Source organism: Crocodylus porosus, unplaced genomic scaffold (assembly GCF_001723895.1).
Source record: "Crocodylus porosus isolate Cpor-Errol unplaced genomic scaffold, CroPor_comp1, whole genome shotgun sequence".
Taxonomy (NCBI): domain Eukaryota; kingdom Metazoa; phylum Chordata; order Crocodylia; family Crocodylidae; genus Crocodylus; species Crocodylus porosus.
The window spans coordinates 22,623,092-22,642,172 of NW_017728917.1; the positions used below are offsets into that span (position 1 = coordinate 22,623,092).

General features: G+C 40.0%; 1 protein-coding gene across 2 annotated transcripts in view; it reads left to right on the forward strand.

Annotated features, from left to right (window-relative positions):
• Window positions 1-13,012, forward strand: part of WNT5A (Wnt family member 5A) — a 16,903-nt gene extending 3,891 nt beyond the window's left edge. Inside the window, exons 1-5 of one of the 2 annotated variants that reach the window (XM_019536913.1) lie at window positions 507-620; window positions 876-1,009; window positions 2,105-2,370; window positions 7,191-7,483; window positions 9,155-13,012. In XM_019536913.1, coding sequence (XP_019392458.1) covers window positions 894-1,009; window positions 2,105-2,370; window positions 7,191-7,483; window positions 9,155-9,613 — 1,134 coding nt within the window. In that variant the 5' untranslated portion in view covers window positions 507-620; window positions 876-893 and the 3' untranslated portion in view covers window positions 9,614-13,012. Of the gene's footprint in view, window positions 1-506; window positions 621-875; window positions 1,010-2,104; window positions 2,371-7,190; window positions 7,484-9,154 lie in introns of those variants that run through there. The other variant, XM_019536912.1, reaches the window with a different exon arrangement.
• Window positions 13,013-19,081: the final 6,069 nt, after the last annotated feature.

A 19,081-nucleotide genomic window follows, 5' to 3' on the forward strand; every position in this document is an offset into this window, starting at 1 on the left:
CAGCGGCCCGGCCAGCCCGTGCGGCGGGAGGAGGGCCCGGCCGCAACCCGCGGGAAGCCGTCGGCGGGGCCGAGCGGCCCGGTTCCCGGGGCTGCAGTGGCGAAGCCGTCGCCTCCCTCCTGGCGGGACTCGCTAGGCAGGGGGCTTCCTCGGCCCGGCCGGCTGCGGAGGCCCCGGGAGCCCCTGTTAGCGCGTAATGGCCGAGGGGGCGTCCTGGGTGCTTCTGCGGGGGCTCGCCGGGGCGGGCTGGCGCTGCGGGCGCCCCGGATCCCTGTGGCCCGGGGAGCCCCACCTGCGCCGCCCGAGGGGGTGGGGCTCCCCCGCCTCCAGCCCCATCCCGCCGAGGGATTGCCAAAAGGCCCCTTTCCCCCGTCCTCCTCCCACCCCGGCTGCTCTGTGCTCCTGCCGCCGGCGGCCCGGCCCAGGAAGGTGTAACTTCCCCGGGGGGGAGGGGGCCGCGCACTTAGTCCGTGGGGCCGGGTGACAGCTGCGTGTCTCTGCCCTCCCCGTACACCCCCGCAGCGGGGAGGCCTCCGGAGCCGCCGTCTGCCTGCTCCTTTCCTGCGGCCCGGCCACTCGGAGGCAGCGCTGCTAGGAGCGGGAGCAGCTCGGAGCCGACAGTGAGAGGGGGCCGGGCCGGGCCTGCAGTGGCCGGGCAGCCCCGCCAGCGCCCGTCCTGATTTTCCTTGTCAGGTTGCGGTGGATTCGCTTGAGAGGGAACCCGGTGGGGTCCTGCCTCTTGCTAGCCACAAGGCACCCGGGACAACTTGAGAGGGACCTGGATGCTTCCACCACTTAAACTTCTATGTTCCTAAATGAACTGAGAAACAATAAACAATCTGCTCCTTTTTTTTCTTTCCTTTCCCCCCCTCCAGAGGTCCATTGGAATACTAATGCAGAGAGGTGCTCTGGGGACAGCTGGCAGCGCCATGGCTTCGAAATACCTCATTGTGGCTCTGGCCATTTTCTCCTCTTTTACCCAGGTCGTAATAGAAGCCAGCTCTTGGTGGTAAGCATCTGCCTGAGTGCACTGAGAAGGAGAGATCTGGTGTTGGGTCAGGAGCCTGTTTGCTGCTTCTGTTCCTGGGGGAGGACTGCAGGGACTAGAGATTTCTGTGGGGTCAAGTTGGGATTGTAACCACAGGGTAGCAAACTGAAGAACTGTTCAGGGTGCGGGTGTGTCATGTAGTAAACCTCAGCTTTCAGCATAAGTGGAAGCCCATGGAGAATTTATTTCCACATCCTTTAAAGCAGTAAAATTCAGTTTCGTTTTAAGTTGGTCTCTTGCTTGGGGGTTGGAAGATGAAGAAACAACTGTAAGGAAGAAATGCTGAGTTCCAGATGCAAAGCTATTTAACTGATTGAAAGTTAATCAGATAGTTTAAAATTAAGTCATGGGGCTTGTGTTCGTATTTCTCTTAAAGACTATTTGCTCCAATCATACATAGAATATTTGCATGGGTTTTCTTTCGCATTTTTTGTTAAAGGGTCACCTTTTGCTATCTCAGATGATCGCTTTTTCACTTTATCTCAAAGCCCTGATTTTAATCATGTGAAAAGGGCTCCGTAAGTGATTATAGAGTTTGGGAAACTTTTGGCTAATTTTATTTTAACCTCCCTTTTTGTCTTTTGTGTTTTCTCTACTGGTCTCAAGGAACTTGTTGTACCTCTAACAGTTCTTAACTGTTGGTTCTTAAGTATTTTCTTGTAGCTCATTATCGCACAAGCTGAAAATCTGTCAAACATCCTAAATTCCGGCTGATACACTAGCTGGCCATACAATCACTTGGGACATCTTGTAGTTTTACCAAGTTCACTGGAATTGCTAGAGATGGGCTGAAACTCGAAGCCTGGCCACAAGATCTGCTCAAGTGGGGACAAAGATGGTTATTAAAGTACACTCCCTGGTCCCTGTGTGCATATGGATACCTTATTTTCTATACAATCTTTGGATAGAAAAGTAGCTTGATTTTTTTTTTTTTCTTTTCCTTTCTTTCTTTTTCATCTGCATCACAGCATAAGTCACATTGGAGTTGTGTGTATATTTGAGAATTATTATTATATTTAGTTTTCTCTTTATTAATTTAGCTTTTTCTTTATGCAGGTCTTTAGGTATGAATCCCATGAACCCAATGAACCCTGTTCAGATGCCAGAGGTATATATAATAGGAGCACAGCCACTGTGTAGCCAACTAGCAGGACTTTCCCAAGGACAGAAGAAACTCTGCCAGTTGTATCAGGACCATATGCAGTTCATTGGAGAGGGGGCAAAGACCGGCATTAAAGAATGCCAGTATCAGTTCAGACACAGACGATGGAACTGCAGCACTGTGGACAACAACTCTGTTTTTGGCAGAGTTATGCAGATAGGTAGGAAGCAAAAACTATCTGATCAAATTCTTGCCTAAGAATGTGTGTGGTATTTAGGTAATATTCTATGCTTGAAACTCTTGCCAATTTTTTTCCTGTGTACTGTGTAAAATCTAGTGTCTTTAAACTCTTCAGAACAAATTAAACTTTTCAGCTGGAGGTGATTTCCACCCTCCTCCCCACCACAATCCATCTTTTCTTTCTAAAAATAAAGGCAGAAATGGACACCTGTGTATAAAAATGTAGCAGCAAAGGAAAATAGTATTGGAATTATTATTTTATAAAAAAAACTGAATTAAAATAATGGCACGATTTAAGATTTAAATAGAGTACTAATATATAGTAGAAATGTAGATGAGTTCATATATGGGTTTCCAAAGTTCATGATTGCATAGTGAATTAGTTTGTCTGGAAGTAAATTGAAAATATAAAATCTCTATTGTTTATGTATAATTTCTTGTGGATATAGCAAATGAGTTCATCAATGATTTAAAAAAGATTGAGTTTATATTACAGTAGCTCTGTAATCCATAAGAAATCAATCTTATCAGGACAAAGTGTGTGTGTGTGTGTGTGTGTGTGTGTACTTGTAACTTACATTAAATGTAATTGTGTAGTTGATAAGACAGGATGTTACAGAGGAATCTGCCTGTGGCAGTGAGCTGAGCATCTACCCTGTTGCTTTTCAAATCCTTCAAAATGCAGTTCTAAGTAGTCCTCATAGTCTTGCCTGACTTTCTTGTAGTTAAGGCCCTAATCATGCTTGCATTTTAAGAGCCTGGCAAAATTCTCATTGAAACAATGATTGGGCTCAAAGGTGGGATCTTATAAATGTTGTTAATTTGTTTCTGTGTTGTATCGCCACATAGAAGGGAGATTCTTCTTTGTGGAAATGGTTGTCTTCTGTGTCTTGCACAGCACCAACCATTTTGACACTTAACTTAATCTGTGTTGCTGTAACAGAGAGCTTTGTTCATGTAGCCTTTTAATTTGAGATTTAAATCAAATAGCTTATCTCAATCCTTTCCTATTCTACTTCAAAAAGGAATGTCTTTAAAATTGGATTAAAGAGAAGATTATTTGTGCTTTGCATATCTTGAAGTATGGTCAATTTGTGTTCGGCCTGCAACTTACTTTTGTAAAAAAAGCTTTTACAGATCCAGAGATGTTCCATCACTTAAACATCTAATGGAAATGTTTTTCTTTTTAGACAAATAAGCATTTCCTTGTGCTATTTGCACTTCCAGTGTTGAAAACGTTAAAATCTAAACTCGTTTTTTTTGTTGCCCAAGATAAGCCGGATGCTAAAAGCCATCGAAGTAAGAGAAGTGAATGAGGTGTCTGGCAATTATGAGTAATGTCAGAAAAGAAATGCATTTAAAACTTGGCGTTATATCCTTGAACCCTCCCTACCCAAATAAGTCCAACTGACTTCAGTGGGACTATCACTGTGATGAAAAGGGGCAGGATCAGATCCATGATTTCTGTGTTTCCAGTGTCTCCAGAATAAAAGGTTCACCCACTACAAGTATGTCAGATCTGGTGACAAGGTGGGTTTTTTCATGTTAAATAACATTGCCTTTCCCCCAGTTATGATTACATTAATTGATGTCCGGTAGCAATTTATCATGTAATTAAGCTGCCTACTCTAATTGCAGATAGAAATGAGTTTAATATGTATATCAACACCTAAAGATCTTGCAAAGTGTATTCATTGAGAACAAGAAAAGTGTTGCCAGTCAGTTTTATTATTTCAAACTGATCTCAAGTATGTAATTGGAGGTTGCTCATTTAATTAGGGGGGAAAGCTGCAGTTATATAGCCTGGTTTATTTTTATTTAAACTATCCAGGTATTCTACTTATTGTGTGAAGTTATTATTTATTTCTTACCTGTGCAAGGTGATCATAACAAGATAATGAATATGCATAGTTTAGTAGGCTTTTGTCATTTGACTAAATCATAACTAATTCTGCACTAAGGTGTCTTTATTAAAAGAGAAGCAGTAGCTTTTAATAGAGTAGTAAACGCCACTATGACCATTTATTTTCTTTCTTTCAGGATGTATCAGGCAAAAGTTAGTTAAACCTGTCCAAATGAACACAGCCCTCAGTATAGAAACTTTGTCTATGGCCCACTGGTCTTTAAATTTACAGACCTCTTCTGTCATTATTTTTCTGATCATTTCTTAATCAAACTATTGCACTCCTCTTACATTTGATATATTGTACCATCTTTGGGACTCTTTGCTCCTGGACTTACGGGGTATTTAGACAGTTTTAAAGAGGAAAGGGAAATAATTGTAAAGTTAGATTGATTCTCCCCCCTTTTGTAATGTCTTATGGTGGGATCTAGTCTGTTTGTGCTTGAAGATGGTTTTGAATGATCATGAAAAATGGGATAAAGACTACTTGATACTGTGTGTCTATACAAGGATAGCTTGTTCTGTTCTTATAATGTACTCGCTTTCAGAGTAAAATGCTTCCTGCTCTGTATTGTGTCTCTGAACAGTTCATATGCTAAACACAGTCTTATTTGTATGTTATATATGAAAAAGGAACTTTCACGTATTTAAAAAGTATGTTTCTTACAATAGCCACAATAAATCATAGTAATTCATCTATGTGGAAATATGGGCCCTTCAACACTGTCGAGGGTAGTGACTCTTACTTAGGCTAATGGTACATGTGAACTGAAATTGTCTGAGGTCATTCTCAATGGTTAAACAAACTTTGCTTAAATTTATTAAAAATAATGATGGCGACAAGCATATACACAACTTGTGTTTTTGGAACAATTTCCCGCTTGTGTTCTCTTGCCATCCTTTCTTCCACATTAGGAATGATGTCCCAAAAATGCATCAGCATAACCCAAGCTGGGCAAACGTTTTTGTAATAGATACAGATAAAGGGGCAAAATCGGTAGTTAAGACAAACTGCCAATTAATTGAGTACTGTTCCCACTGAAGTTAAGGACTGCAGAATAAATCCAAAATGTGCATTACAGTAAGAGCTAGAACTTGGCTTTAAAATCTGGATCAGAGGTGGTTCTCTCAGTGAACTTTTGGCAAATCCAGAGTCATCTTTATCATTAAAGTTGTTGTAAGAGGCTACTCTTGTTAATGTCATACCTGGTGAGTAATCCCTTCATGCAAGTAATCCTGTGAATGGTGAGCTGAGAGAATGTGGCATAGTGTTGAGGGGAAAGACTGATTCTCATCCACTTGAAAATCTGTCATTGAAATAAGGGAAAAAAAAAAATCAGAAGTCCAACTCAACATAAATGAATCCAAGTTGGCAGTAGTGACACTAGCAAGGGTGCTCTGATCTTAGTGCCATATCAATATTAAAGCCAGACCAGAAGTTGTATGTTATTTAGGCTAAGATGGTGCCCAAAGGCCCTAGTCAGGTTTGGCCCTAGAGCATTTAGTCCCAGCCCCCAAAAATTGTTACTGTAAATATGTATCTGAATACATTCAAATCTTTTTTCACAAAACCACAATTTTTGAAGGCTGTCTCCCTAAGACCTTAATAAAATTGGTGTTTACCAAGACTAATCTAAATTATTGGACTAAGGAAGAACAGTATACTTATTAATTGAACCAAAAATTAAACCTTTGAATTATTATTTTTTTAAATTCAAATTATGTTTTAGCCTCATCATACAGTCTTTTTGGGCATCCTGGCTGGAGAAGAACTCTAGGTTTGGGCCTTTAGTGGTACAGAGTGAACATTTTGGCTCTACTTCCTGCTAAGAGGAAATGCATACTTCTAGAAGGCTCTCTAGTACTGTATTTGTTTTAATGAAAGGTGTTCTGGTTGTGAATTAAACTGCCATTCCTGGAAATGGGTTCTAAGTAAAGATAGTTCCAGGTGCTGTTAAGGAACCTGTTTAATTTTTACATCTTCCATTGGGGAGTAGCGTAGTATGAGTAGCCTAAATTAAGCAAAAAATGTTTTTCTGTGATAACCTTGAAAGAAATTTATTTTTATTTCTCACTTGAGGTTTTTTTCCCCCCAATTTTATTTAAGGGAAACAGACTTCTGAGAGAAACTTCAGCCTGCACCTGGCTCAGGCTTTTTCTTCACTGTAATTTGTAGAGAACCCACTGTCAGTTATTTCTGATAGATTCTTAATTGATGAGTCTGGTTATTAGATATCAAAGAAGTGTGTGTGTGTGTGTGTGTTGCTCTGTTTTTCAGTAGACGTTCTTAAAGCTGCTGGCTAGTTAATGTGGAAGGCTAAGAATTGCCGTGCATAATTCTGATGTGAACTTCCATTGATAGCGGCAGGCTTTGTGAAATGCTGGAACTTTAAAAAAAAAAAAAAAAAAAAATTGGAACAAATGTGTAAAGTGCATAAATCATATTCAGCAAGTAGCAATTTAAGAAACAGGCTTTTAGACATTGTGTTTTACATTTTTAAAAAGAGCAAGCATTTTTCCTTCCCTTTTCCTTGTGCGGATACATCTTTAACGCAGTAGTAAATGACTGAATTCAGTCTTGAGGCCTGATACTCCTTAGTTGCACCATTGCCACCTTCTGCATTGGGCTGATTTTGACCAGCATAAATGAGGGGAGAATTTGTCATCTATATTTTTATAACCCCTCCACTTACTGACACCGATTTGTTTGCTTTTGGAAGAGGGGCAGGAGGAGGGGACGTAAAAACAATTCCTAAGAGAGCTCTTTAAGTTTATAAGACCTTTCAAGAACCCAGTTAATTTTGGATGGTCCTTACAGCATTTTGCTCTAGCCTGTACTGACCATCCTAGAACATATATAGATCGCTCTTAACACTTTCTTTCTTTTTTCTTTACAGGCAGCAGGGAGACTGCTTTTACTTACGCAGTCAGCGCTGCAGGGGTAGTAAATGCAATGAGTCGTGCCTGCCGAGAGGGGGAACTCTCTTCTTGTGGTTGCAGCCGAGCAGCCAGGCCCAAAGATTTACCCCGAGACTGGCTCTGGGGTGGCTGTGGGGATAATATAGAGTATGGCTATCGCTTCGCCAAGGAGTTTGTGGATGCCCGGGAGCGAGAGAGACTTTATCAGAGAGGCTCTTATGAGAGTGCAAGGATCATGATGAACCTGCATAACAATGAAGCTGGAAGAAGAGTAAGTGACTTGGGGACTAGCTGTTTCTCCCCCTACCCCAAAGCAGCCTGCCTAGGAAGGTGCTATCTCATTAATGAGGGGGCCTTTAAAGCTTTCTCATAAGGTGCTTAACTTTTACACATGTGGCTTTTGTAAAGATAGACTTATCTTGCCTTTCTAATTAGCCCCCACTGAAACCTGCTGGTGAGCTGTGAAATCAGAACTTTTAATGTTTTTTTTCCCCTTTTAAGACACAGAAAGAAACTATACTGTGTTGGATTAAGTATGGTGATGGACAGTGTACACCTCTGTGCTGCTTTACAGCAGCAAGTATGTGTGAAAGAGAGACCCTGAACGATAATACTAGAGCTGTAGGCTTTGCCCTTCCCTTCCCCCGTCACCCCCCATGAGATCACTGGGACCCTAATACAGCTTGTTTTCTTCCATGGTCTTTTAGTAAAACCCTACAGTTCACTGTGAATATTCTTCAGAAAAATATTTTATTGGTTTATATTTCCAACCAATCCAGTTTGCTTTGGAGGGAAGAAACAAGCACCAGTTTCCCCAGACTAGAATATTTTTACAGGGCTATGTTTATATGATTTTTTTTCTGCCTTGTGAGGATGTGAAAAGCTTCTCCATATTATTAGAAAACATGCTCTTCTGTGGTTAAACATGTTTTTATGGCTTCTTTAATCTTGAAAATGCCTTAAATGAATGAGTGTAAACTTTTTTTTAATGCTGTGAATGCAAAGAGCCAAAGTCATTATTTTCCTAAAGCCCGTGGTGCCAGAAATAGGCAGCTGGAGACTTTACACTTGTGTTTCAAGGTGAGGAAGGATGAAAGATAATTGAAAATTAATAGTATTTAAATGTGAGAGGAGGGCGTCTGAAAGCAATGGAAAGGCCAATTTACTACTAGAAAGAAGAAAAACGACACTTTTCATAGTTGCCTACAGAGACTCACAGTTTTTGCAATGCCATTTGGCAACATTATAACTCTCTTTTAAATACTGGGTGGAAGTTGCATACAGTATCCACCTAATGTGTCAGACCCCAGGATTTTTGGGGCAGTGTCAACACTGACTCTTATTTCTATTTATACAGTGTAAATGACTGAGATTTCCCTGCCAAGGCTTTATAAAGAGGATATTGCTGTATAGCTCAGTCCCCCACCCAAAGGTGTTTGGGGGTTTCTTCTTGGATAAAGTCTTTCTTGCACAGCAATATTTTTGGATGATTGTCTGTTCTTGGCTCAGCAGCATCCTCTCAACTGCAGCACAGCCAGGAGTGGGAGAAACTTTAACTCTTTCTCTAATTGCAGCCTCCAGCTGAGATCCATAGAGAGGATAAAACAAACGTACAGTAAAGGGATAGTTTTAACTTTCTCAGTTAAACAGCAAAATCATTCAGTGGCACTAGGGTAAATTCCTCAAATTGAGCACAGCGCAAATGATTCTGGTGCAGTCCAAGTATGCACTTAGCTCTTACCATGGTCCTGGGACGTGTATGTGTGGTGATAGGCTGTTCAAGATCATCTCTCCTGCATGCAAGATGGGTGACAAATGGTATTTTAAGGGGTCTTCTGTAGGAGGGGTGGGGTGGCGGGGATGGGGGGAGAAGGGAGGTGTTAACTATGTAGCAGCTACATTGACCTTTTTATTCTTCTCTCTCTCTTTCTCTCTCCTCTAGACTGTGTACAGCTTGGCTGATGTGGCCTGTAAGTGCCATGGGGTGTCTGGTTCGTGCAGCCTGAAGACATGTTGGCTGCAGCTAGCTGATTTCCGCAAGGTTGGCGATGCCTTGAAGGAAAAATATGACAGTGCTGCTGCCATGAAACTGAACACCCGGGGCAAGCTGGTGCAGGTGAACAGCCGCTTCAATGCACCCACCATCCATGACCTGATCTACATCGACCCTAGCCCTGACTACTGTGTGCGAAATGAAAGCACTGGGTCTCTGGGCACCCAGGGCCGTCTCTGCAATAAGACCTCAGAGGGCATGGATGGCTGCGAACTCATGTGCTGCGGCCGGGGCTATGATCAGTTTAAGACAGTGCAGAGAGAGCGCTGCCATTGCAAGTTCCACTGGTGCTGCTATGTGAAATGCAAGTTGTGCACAGAGGTTGTGGACCAGTTCGTGTGCAAATAGGGGGTGGATGAGGTAGGAGAAACTTTTGCCTGCCTGCCTGCCAGTGAGGGGTGCTGCCTCCCCCAGAACTATCTCCACTTTATTTATAGAGTCCAATGAGTTGCCTTTTTTTAAAAAAAAAAAAATAAAGGTTGCAAAGAGAAATGACTGGAACCCTCTCTGCATCCATCCCAGAACTGTGCGTGGCTTATATTTTTGGCAATAATGGGGGAGAACCCTAGAATATTTATTTTACAAAAAAAAATAAGACTTTTTAAACAATAGTTTAAAGTAGTTTGAGGGGAGAGTCCATCATATCCTAAGTTAGTCCCTTGGGACATAGTACATGTGCAGTAGGCAAAGAAACCATGTTACGTGCTTGGAATGTGAAAACGATCCTTATGACACAGTCATCCACAAATCTGTGCATGATTTTAGCTTCAGGTGACCCAAAATAATCAGAATAGATATGTACAAACTGATTGGTACATCCAGAGAGTCCATAAAAGGTGGGGTGGTTTGTTCCCAGGGTCCAGTACAAAGTTATTCCAGTGCCAATTGCAATCTGAAGTGTGCCAACTTTTAAATGTGTAATATCTTTAAGGGTGAGAGCATATAAGATTCCTATGCTATTCAGGATTTAACACTCTCGGTTCCAATAGCTAGTAAAACTACAGGAAAGGAAATCCTGCCTTGATTCATGCTAAAGATGCACGTTGAAGCACAATTTGGTCTTTTAGCTCTTCAGCCGATTGTTTGTGGTGTGTGAGCTTTTCATTTTCCTGAGCAATACCTTACCAATAAAGAATGTTGGGAGCTGGTGAGGTCTCTATTTAACCAAACGGTGGTCTGCCCTGATAGAAATTGTACCGCAGCAGCTGGTTTACTCTCCCAGCCTGGATAGCCCTTTAAAATTAGAATCCCTCCAAGATTTTGAAATGCCGTTTATTAAATGGTGTGATAGCTGGCCGCCTTTCAAAACGCAGCTTGATAAATAACCCCTCTCATTTTATGGGGGGAAATTAATCATTAGGCATCCACTCTTGAAATGGTTGGTTTATTCTGGATTATGGGAAAGCTTCAACTTGAGGAGACAATAGCTTAATATTTTAATGACGTTAAGTGGCTTTTATAGTTCAATGAAATGTTGCAGCAATACCAAATTTATCATCCTATGTCTTTAATACACTTGCTTTAGATAATATATTGCAGGTATACCCAAACTGTTCAGACTATACTTGAGCAGATATAGGAAAACTGTGGTCTGTTGGTGTCTGATATTTCAAAGCTTTTTGTACATATATATTTCAGTACAGACAGTGATATTTTTAAAAATAAAACTGCTATCGTTACAGGGGTATTTCATCAGCTTTAAGCATATTATTTCTCATTTCCTTTTACAAATCACTTTGAGATTTATTTTTAAAATGATTCTAGCCTTTTTGACATTTAACTCGGACATTTAAAAATACTTAAGTTGTAAAGAAGCAAGCCTTTTCTCAACCTAAGGGGCTTCGTGGGCTATCAGGCAGAGGCAGTGCCACACACTTGAATTCACACTGGGTTGGAGGCTGCCTCTCTCTCTTTCCTGCAAGGCCATTACTGATTCTCACTGAAACAGTGATGCCTTAAAATTCTCTAGCAAGTTATGCTGGGCCCTTTGTTGATTTTACATTTTTTTGAGAGGAAATCGGTACTTATTAGAATGATTTCTTTGCTTCCCCTGATACAGTGTACTTGCGTAGCATTTATCATCAGTTCAGACACCTCTTCCCAATTCATTCCCATCCCATAAATAAATTGGCTTTCAGTAACAAATGTGAAAGGTTTTACTCTTTGGCCTAGTTGTACTAAAGCCTTAACTTATCATAAGCTTTATCATTAAGTTCATCTTGATCATTTATCAGCTTTTAAAATGGCGCTTTATTGCTCTTAATTTATTGTACAAGGACATATTTACCCCTGATTTCCAGATGTTTGCAAACAAAGTATCTTTAAAGTAAAAAACAAAATAAAGCACTAATTCATTGAATGTCACTTTTGGTTTTTATTATACAAAAACCATAGTCATTTTTATTTTGTTGAATCACCTCTTGTTCCCTTTTCTAGTGACTTGTGTCTGAGCTGAGCTGAGTCTAATGATCCTAGCTATTAAAATACTATTTAATGTAAAATATTTTACTTGTGTCATTCAGATATGTAAATCTTCTATGATCTTTCCTCTGTTCTGTACATTTAATGTACATATTCCTGTCTTGTGTGATTTGTATATTTCACTGGTTTAAAAAAAATGAAAGGATTACGCCATAATGGAAGATAGACTATAAAAATAAAACTTTGGTTGTATATTGGGAAGTGGTTTCAATTATCTCTCAGAGAAGGATTTGTTAAATCAATGAACACCTTTGATTTTTAAATTTATGACATGGTAAAACGGGAAAGGGATCCTTTGCCAAACACAAAGTACCTCTCGGAGTTTTTATTTCTATATTAAGAAGATGTATGGCTGTAACTATATTTTTAAAAATTACAAAGAAAGCTTGCAGCTGTGTACTACAAAGTGCTGCATACCTGGTAAGGGACCTAGCTGACAAATGGCTAAAGGGATCAATTTAATTTTTAGCACTCAGTATGTAGCTTTTACAGTTAATATCATGATAGGCTGATTCTGTAAACAGTCTTAATTGCATGACTAGTTCTTATATAAGATCCAGTTGACTACAGTGCAGTACCCAGGGTGAGTAAAAGCTTCCACTGTCAGTAAGAGTTTGTAGGTCTGTGTTCTTAAAGTTGTTTCATTTTGGGTTTCTTTGCTCTTTCCCTTACTTTCTTCAATCTGCCTAAACTTGGGCTAAAGGGGGTGGGGGCTGTGTGTGTGAGATGGTCTCTATTAAAGAGTAACAATTCTGGCCAGTTTTCTCATTCAGAAATTCACAGTATATAAAAGGATGACACTAAAGCTCCTTAAAAAGAGCACAATGAAACCTTAGAAGTAAGAAAGTAAACTAGTGAAGGAAAAAAATATAAAAAGCAAAGCCTCGCTGTCCTGAGGCCAGCCCTCTCTGAACTTTCCCTTAATGTGTCTGAAATGTTTGCTGCAGCAGAGACCCTTGATAAATTAGCGCTCCCTCCTCTCTTTCATTTGAGGATAACCTTCTAACACTGAAACCCCCTTTTGGCTGCCAAGAATGTATTATCCCACAAAACAGTAGACCAACATCTAGTGTGTGTTTAAAATAGCGATTCTGGGCAAATGCAAAGTTCTGTGGTCCTGTTACTCACATCTGGTTCAGTTTTTCTTTACTTGTATATTGACCAGTATTCTTTATTGCAAAAACACAGCCCCTATTTAGGAAAGTCAGCATTTTTGGACTGGATTGTGTTCAAGCTCTTCCAAATAACAGGAAAATTAACAAAAAATCATATATTTGTTGCAGCAAATAGCTTTGTTCAAAATAGGTGTTGTGGTCTCGGATACAAAGGAGATTGTCTTAGGTTTCAGTAAAAGTTCGGGCGGGGGGGTTCAGTAGAATTGTTCTCAGACTAGAAGCCTGCATTTTTTAAAATTTTTTTTTAATTATTATTATTATTTTTTTAGAAACCTTTGCAAAACCTTTTTATTGTGTCATTGCCAATATCAATTTTCATACTGTTTTAGCAAAACATTTAAGCCACTAGTATTATCAAGAACTGTACCAGGAACAGGGAGGAAACTAAGAGGAGTGAACTGTAACCAAGCGGCAGGCACTGAACAGAAATGGAAATTAAAAATCTTTTTCTAAGGAGAGTGAAGGAGCTTTAAGTTGTATGATTTGACGCCCAAGTGGTAGAAGGGTTTTATACAAAGTCCATGTAATATGTTGTCTTTTTTCATGAATCTCAATGAGCATTTTGACTGGACCCATTAAGAACATTCCTAAAATATTAGAAGTGCTTAGTATAAAACGTAATAGTTTTAATTTGTGGGAGGGAGAGACCCTATTACAATTTTCTGTGACCATATTTTAGTTAAAATTATGAAAACAAAAACCAATTGTATTTAACAAAAAAATTGAAAGCAAAAAAATCTATTTCTGCAGAATAAATTTGACATGTTTGAATAAATTTAGACATGATCCTAATATTTCATTGTTTTAACAAAATCCTTTTTGCACTTTATCAATTTCCTTTTTGTTTTGTTTCATATTATAAAACTGTAGTCTCAATCTCTAATTTTGAATGCTAAAATGGATGCATCTAGTCTGCTTTTAAATTCCATGGCATGACTAGAACCAGGTACAAAAATAAATGTTTCATACTGGTTTTTTATTACGTAGCATGTATATTAAAACAAAGTGATCCTGTTTGTACATGCACATAAACATTATCTATGAGGAGAGGGGTTGCATTGAAGGGGGTTAAAATCAACAGTTCTATGGGTTATATATGAGGACGTTTCATGCTGTAATCGTTAAATCACTAGGCTATTAATTTGTTGACTCAGCTCTGAGGTCAGTCTAAATCTGTTCCTTAATTCTATGAAACGGCATTTAAAATAATAGTAATAAAAAAGTCCCTCTCCTCTCCTGCAAGCTGTAATAACTGGTCATACATGGGAGGGAAGAACAGAATCATGCTGAAGTGTTGTCAACGATGTCTAAAAATGTGATTAAAAACAATGGTTTGAATCTATTTCTCCTAATTTTATGTCTCTGTTACATGATGCGGGGAGTGCCTTTCTATCTTTTTTGCTAGTAACTTGAAAAATATATTGAATCAGATTCTTCTCAGCTACACCCATGCTATTTTACACAGTTCTTTGATATTGTATGAGCCTAAATAACTGTTTTAGGGCAGAAATGAAAGCCACCTGCTGACAGAAAGCATGAGTGTGCATGTGAGATGTATGTCAGATTTTGTTTTCCTGCCTTGGTTATCTTGGTGGGTAACTAATTAGGGAACAAATTCTGAGGCTGCAGCTGAAAAGCAGCAATCCAGCATGGCTTGCATTTTCTGCTTCATAACTCTGTCTTCCCCATCTCCCCCCTCCTCCCTCTCCTTCCCCCCCCCCAACTACCATCCCTCTCTGGCCCTAGTCATATAGAGTGAATATACCTGGAAAAAAAGTCTATGCTTCCCATTTCATTTACTTGTTTGTCAAATCCCTTTTTTATTAGATGTCTTAAATTAGTTTAAGTTATCTGAACTCTAATTTCCCTTTGAAAAGCTCTCAGGTTTGGCTTCATGGCCTGTTGTGGTCTGGGGGCCTCAGTAAGTGGTGTCATGGCACGTTGTGATGTTGCTTTTGATCAGATATATCCAAAATGTCCCAAGGACTTGAGATGCCAACTATCAGCTCAATGGCCAGATTTCATCCACTGTCTCTGGTTTAGCATGTCATCTTTTCCAGCAGTTCTGCTTTCTTGAACAGTAACTGAATGATACTCTCCTGATGGAGCGCTGACCAGTTTTCTGAACCAGTTTGACCCATTGTTGACTTATTCCAGATCCACTTGCAAGGAATTTAAAATGCAACCTGAAGCGTACAGTTTACTGCATGGCTCAACTATTTCAAACAAGATGCATCTCATGCCAGAAAGTTTCTCCTTTTTTTTCAAAGCATCAAGTTTTAGTCTACATGAGAGAGGAATATTTTGACCAGCAAGTAATGGTTCCTTTTATAGAGCAGTGATGCACTATACTACCTTAATATTCCCTGCAGACTTCCCAGTCCCTAGTGGCACACTTCAGTGCCAGTCTGCCCTCCTCCAGACAACCACTCAACGGCCAGCATTGCCTCTGTGAGTTATCTTTTTAAAAACTGGTAAGGTCAAATAGCTGCAGCTCAGATGTACCTATTTGGCAACTGCCTGCTGCTTCCTGCACTCCATGACTTCCATTTGGTAAATATTCCTAGTTCCTGGTAGGCTTTCCTTTTTTTTTTTTTTTAACTCGTATGAAGAGGGACACATCCTCAGAGCTGATTTTCCTCCCTAGTCAGGGTTGTTTTCAATCACTACTGAATTTCAGCAGAGATACAGCTTGGTAAACTAAACTTGGTGAAGTCCTAAAAATATATGTTCCTTTTGTAGATTGGTTTTGAAATAATAGTTGAGAGTTATCAAGAAAACTTAAGTTGGCTGTTATTTGGGGCAATGGAGGGTGATGTTCATTAGTGTCCTATGTCCAGGTACAGTTTTTATGCATTAGGGAAGCTCTAAAGCATGTTCAGGCATGACAGATGGCTTATTTGGGAAGATACAAACAAACTACATGAAATTATTTATTCCAGATCCACTAAAAGATATGAATTAAAAATGGAGAACCAAACTGTTATGCAAACATAACCAACCCTTCCCCCCCTCAACACCCCCACCAAACAAATAAAAACCTCAGCCCTGAAAAAGCAACTGTAGAGAAGGTAAATAATGCAATATGGGACAGAGAAGTTCATTTTCTTAAGAATTAATGTTCCTGTAGCTGACTAACAGACAATTGGTTGCTGCTGTCAAATACAGTAATCACCTGCAGAGCTGTTGATTTATGCATATACAACCAAACAAATGCTACTGCCACTAGACTGGGAGCAGCAGTTCCTTTGCCAGTTGTGCATTATGCAGAATGATTGGTAGTTATGAATTTCTGCAAACCTCAGTCTGCATACCTAAATATGGGGAGATTGATTTTTTTTTTTCTCTACAAATTAGATCTTGACTTGGTGCCTGAGATTGTGGACTGATCCAGTGGCATAATTGATAGTGGTTGTATCCTGGGCAGCAGAAACATACCTGATAGGATTTGCTCTCTGGGGGTGCCAGAATGAAGACAGGGGACCTCAAGGATCTGGCCATGTGGAGCAAAGCAAGGGCAGGAAAGTACTGTGAGGGGGGATGTTACCACCAATACTCAAGTTAACCTTCCTTTCAGCTCCCAACTGCCACAGATTTATAGGCTGAGCAACAATGTGAAGGTCTCAATTTGGCAGTGGCTGCAGGGCCATGGAAGGTTCACCTGGCTGTTGACAGCTACATGTCCCCTCACTGCAGTGACCTGCCCCCTTATCCCCGCCCTCCTCCGCTCCAAACTGCATGGGCAAACTTCAAGCCCTACTGCCTCCATTCTAGCACTGCTTTTACTGAGCATCCAGGCCTCGTGCTGCAGTCACTCCACCTTAGTTACGCTACTGGCCTAATCTTTCTGGTATATGTTGAAATCTGTCTTTAAGATCATTTTAAAAAAGTATCAGAGCAAAACTAGTGCCTCTGGCATAGGTGGCAACCAGGGAAGCTGAGCATAGCCTGGGAAGTGCAAGCTAAAAGTTTCTCACACTAAGGTTGTCTCTTACAATAAGGCCATTTCATTTGGTCTACAAGATGATGGAAGAGAAGAGAAAAGTGGGAGCTTGGAATTGGAATGTATGTCTCATGCTTCAGTAAATGTGGCCTGATTTCACTGCATCAATTTTACAAACTATGGTGAAAAATATGACTACTTCAGGATCCAATCTGGATGTCTTAGTTGCACTAAAGTAAATCCAGAGTAACTCTAATAGTTACTACTAGCCTAAAGTGAGTTAGATCATAATATGGCCCTCAATTCTTTCTTCTTCTCTGGTGGCAGGAGGGGTAGGATGGAGGCAGAAATCTTCTTTGGATTTCAAGTGGGGTTTTACCTCAGTAAATATTGATCAATGTGCTCAGGACGTGAACAAATGAAGTACTCATCCAGTCAATGAAGAGTGAATAGACTATAGGATTCCTAAACATTGCTTTTGCATCATTAACCTGTTCTGTTTTCAGGCCATTTTATTTTGTGCATGGTATCTATCTGGGTTTGTAATGTCTGTTGCATCTAACAGAAGTGTTTTATTTATAAGCTGTGTGATTTTATGTATAGAAATACACATGATTTAGAGCTACATTCCACAACCCTCTAAATTTCCCTTTCATATTGGTATAAATTTGGAATAGTTCCACTGAAGCTAATGGAATTACTATAACAAACCTAATGATGAAGAAAAGAACTGTTTGGGACTTGGTACCTTTAGCTCTCTGAGCAGTCGCACTGATTCAGAAAAGTTATTCAGTATGAGTTAAGGATTTGACCATCTGAGGAGTTAGAATATAATGCAAGCTGTTATGTGTTTCATGACAGTTCAAGTGTTGTTAGATTTTCTCTATTCCTGCCTCTTAGGAAATAGGAGTGTAGACTGGGGAACTGAAAAGGGTGCAGATGATCATAGTTGATAATCGCAAGTTTTCCTTTAATTGAAGATCCCGACAAATGCATAGTTTCTTCAAGATCATTCATTGCCAGGGATTTTCTTTAAGTAGTGTGTTAGTCTCCAAGGCAGAAGTTAGAACAGAAAATAATTTTGGTAGGCTTTACTTCACATTTAAAAGTACTTTGGTTATGAGATTGGAAAGTGCCTGAAGTTTTTAAGTACTGCAGTTCTGAATTTTTCAGGTTTTGATACAGTTGTGGAATGGCTAAAAGTTTAGATCTCCATGGTGGCCACTGGTTTTCCCTCTGGTATGGGCTAAGGGGGCAAATGATGAGAGATTTTAAACCATATTGCTCTACACTGTGAGTGCAGATTCTAGATTCTAGAACATTGATGTAGTCAGAGGAAAGAAACATTTTTCCATCAGACAGAAGTGGCACAAGATAGTAATTTAGATTCCTAACCGTAAACCCTTCACCAGAGCTTAATTTTTTAAGATACTGGTTTTCACTTGCACAGATTAGATAGGTGTAGAGGGCAGTCACTGAAGGAACTCATGCCTTGTTCCGGGACTTATTTTTTTTACCACTTTCCAACACTTTGTCTATTAGGCTTTGACAGTTCAAAACCTAAGTACTACTTAATACCTCAATGGATATTAAGCAATTTATGATCTCTGTCTTCTGTGCAGGGGTAAAGCTTCTCTACAGATCCTTAATGGTATCAGATGCTCATAAGGAATTATATTCAGGGTGGAAACACTTTGTGTCAGATTCTCACTGGTACTAATTAAAAGAGCTATGTCAGTTAACACTAGGCTCTCCCTCAACTGAATTTTTCACAGAGGTGAATCGTACATAGGATTACACAGAGGTAAAATAGTTAAAATGCTCCATTTCCCTGATGTTCACAGGCAAGTATGATGACTCATGTTAATGTACAGTTTTATCTGATGAAACAGAGGGCATTATTCAGTTTTTCTTAATCTTAGCATGGTGTCAACCAATCATGACTTTATTATTTAACTCAACAGGAGTGAGAGGTGAACCTGTACAACCTATGGGAATACTTCAGATAGAGTGGGTGAAAATGACACCAGCTGCTGAGACCATAGTGAATAACCTTAAAGCACAACCCACTGCCTATCTAAGCATCATGGGGGAGGGGAGGAGGAGGTGGTTGCTGTTCTTTATTGCCTGGCACTCTAATGATCACTTCTTATTGACCTATGTTCTTGCTGCAAAGTATTTAATGAAGCTGTTATGTGCAGAGCAGAATGGATCACT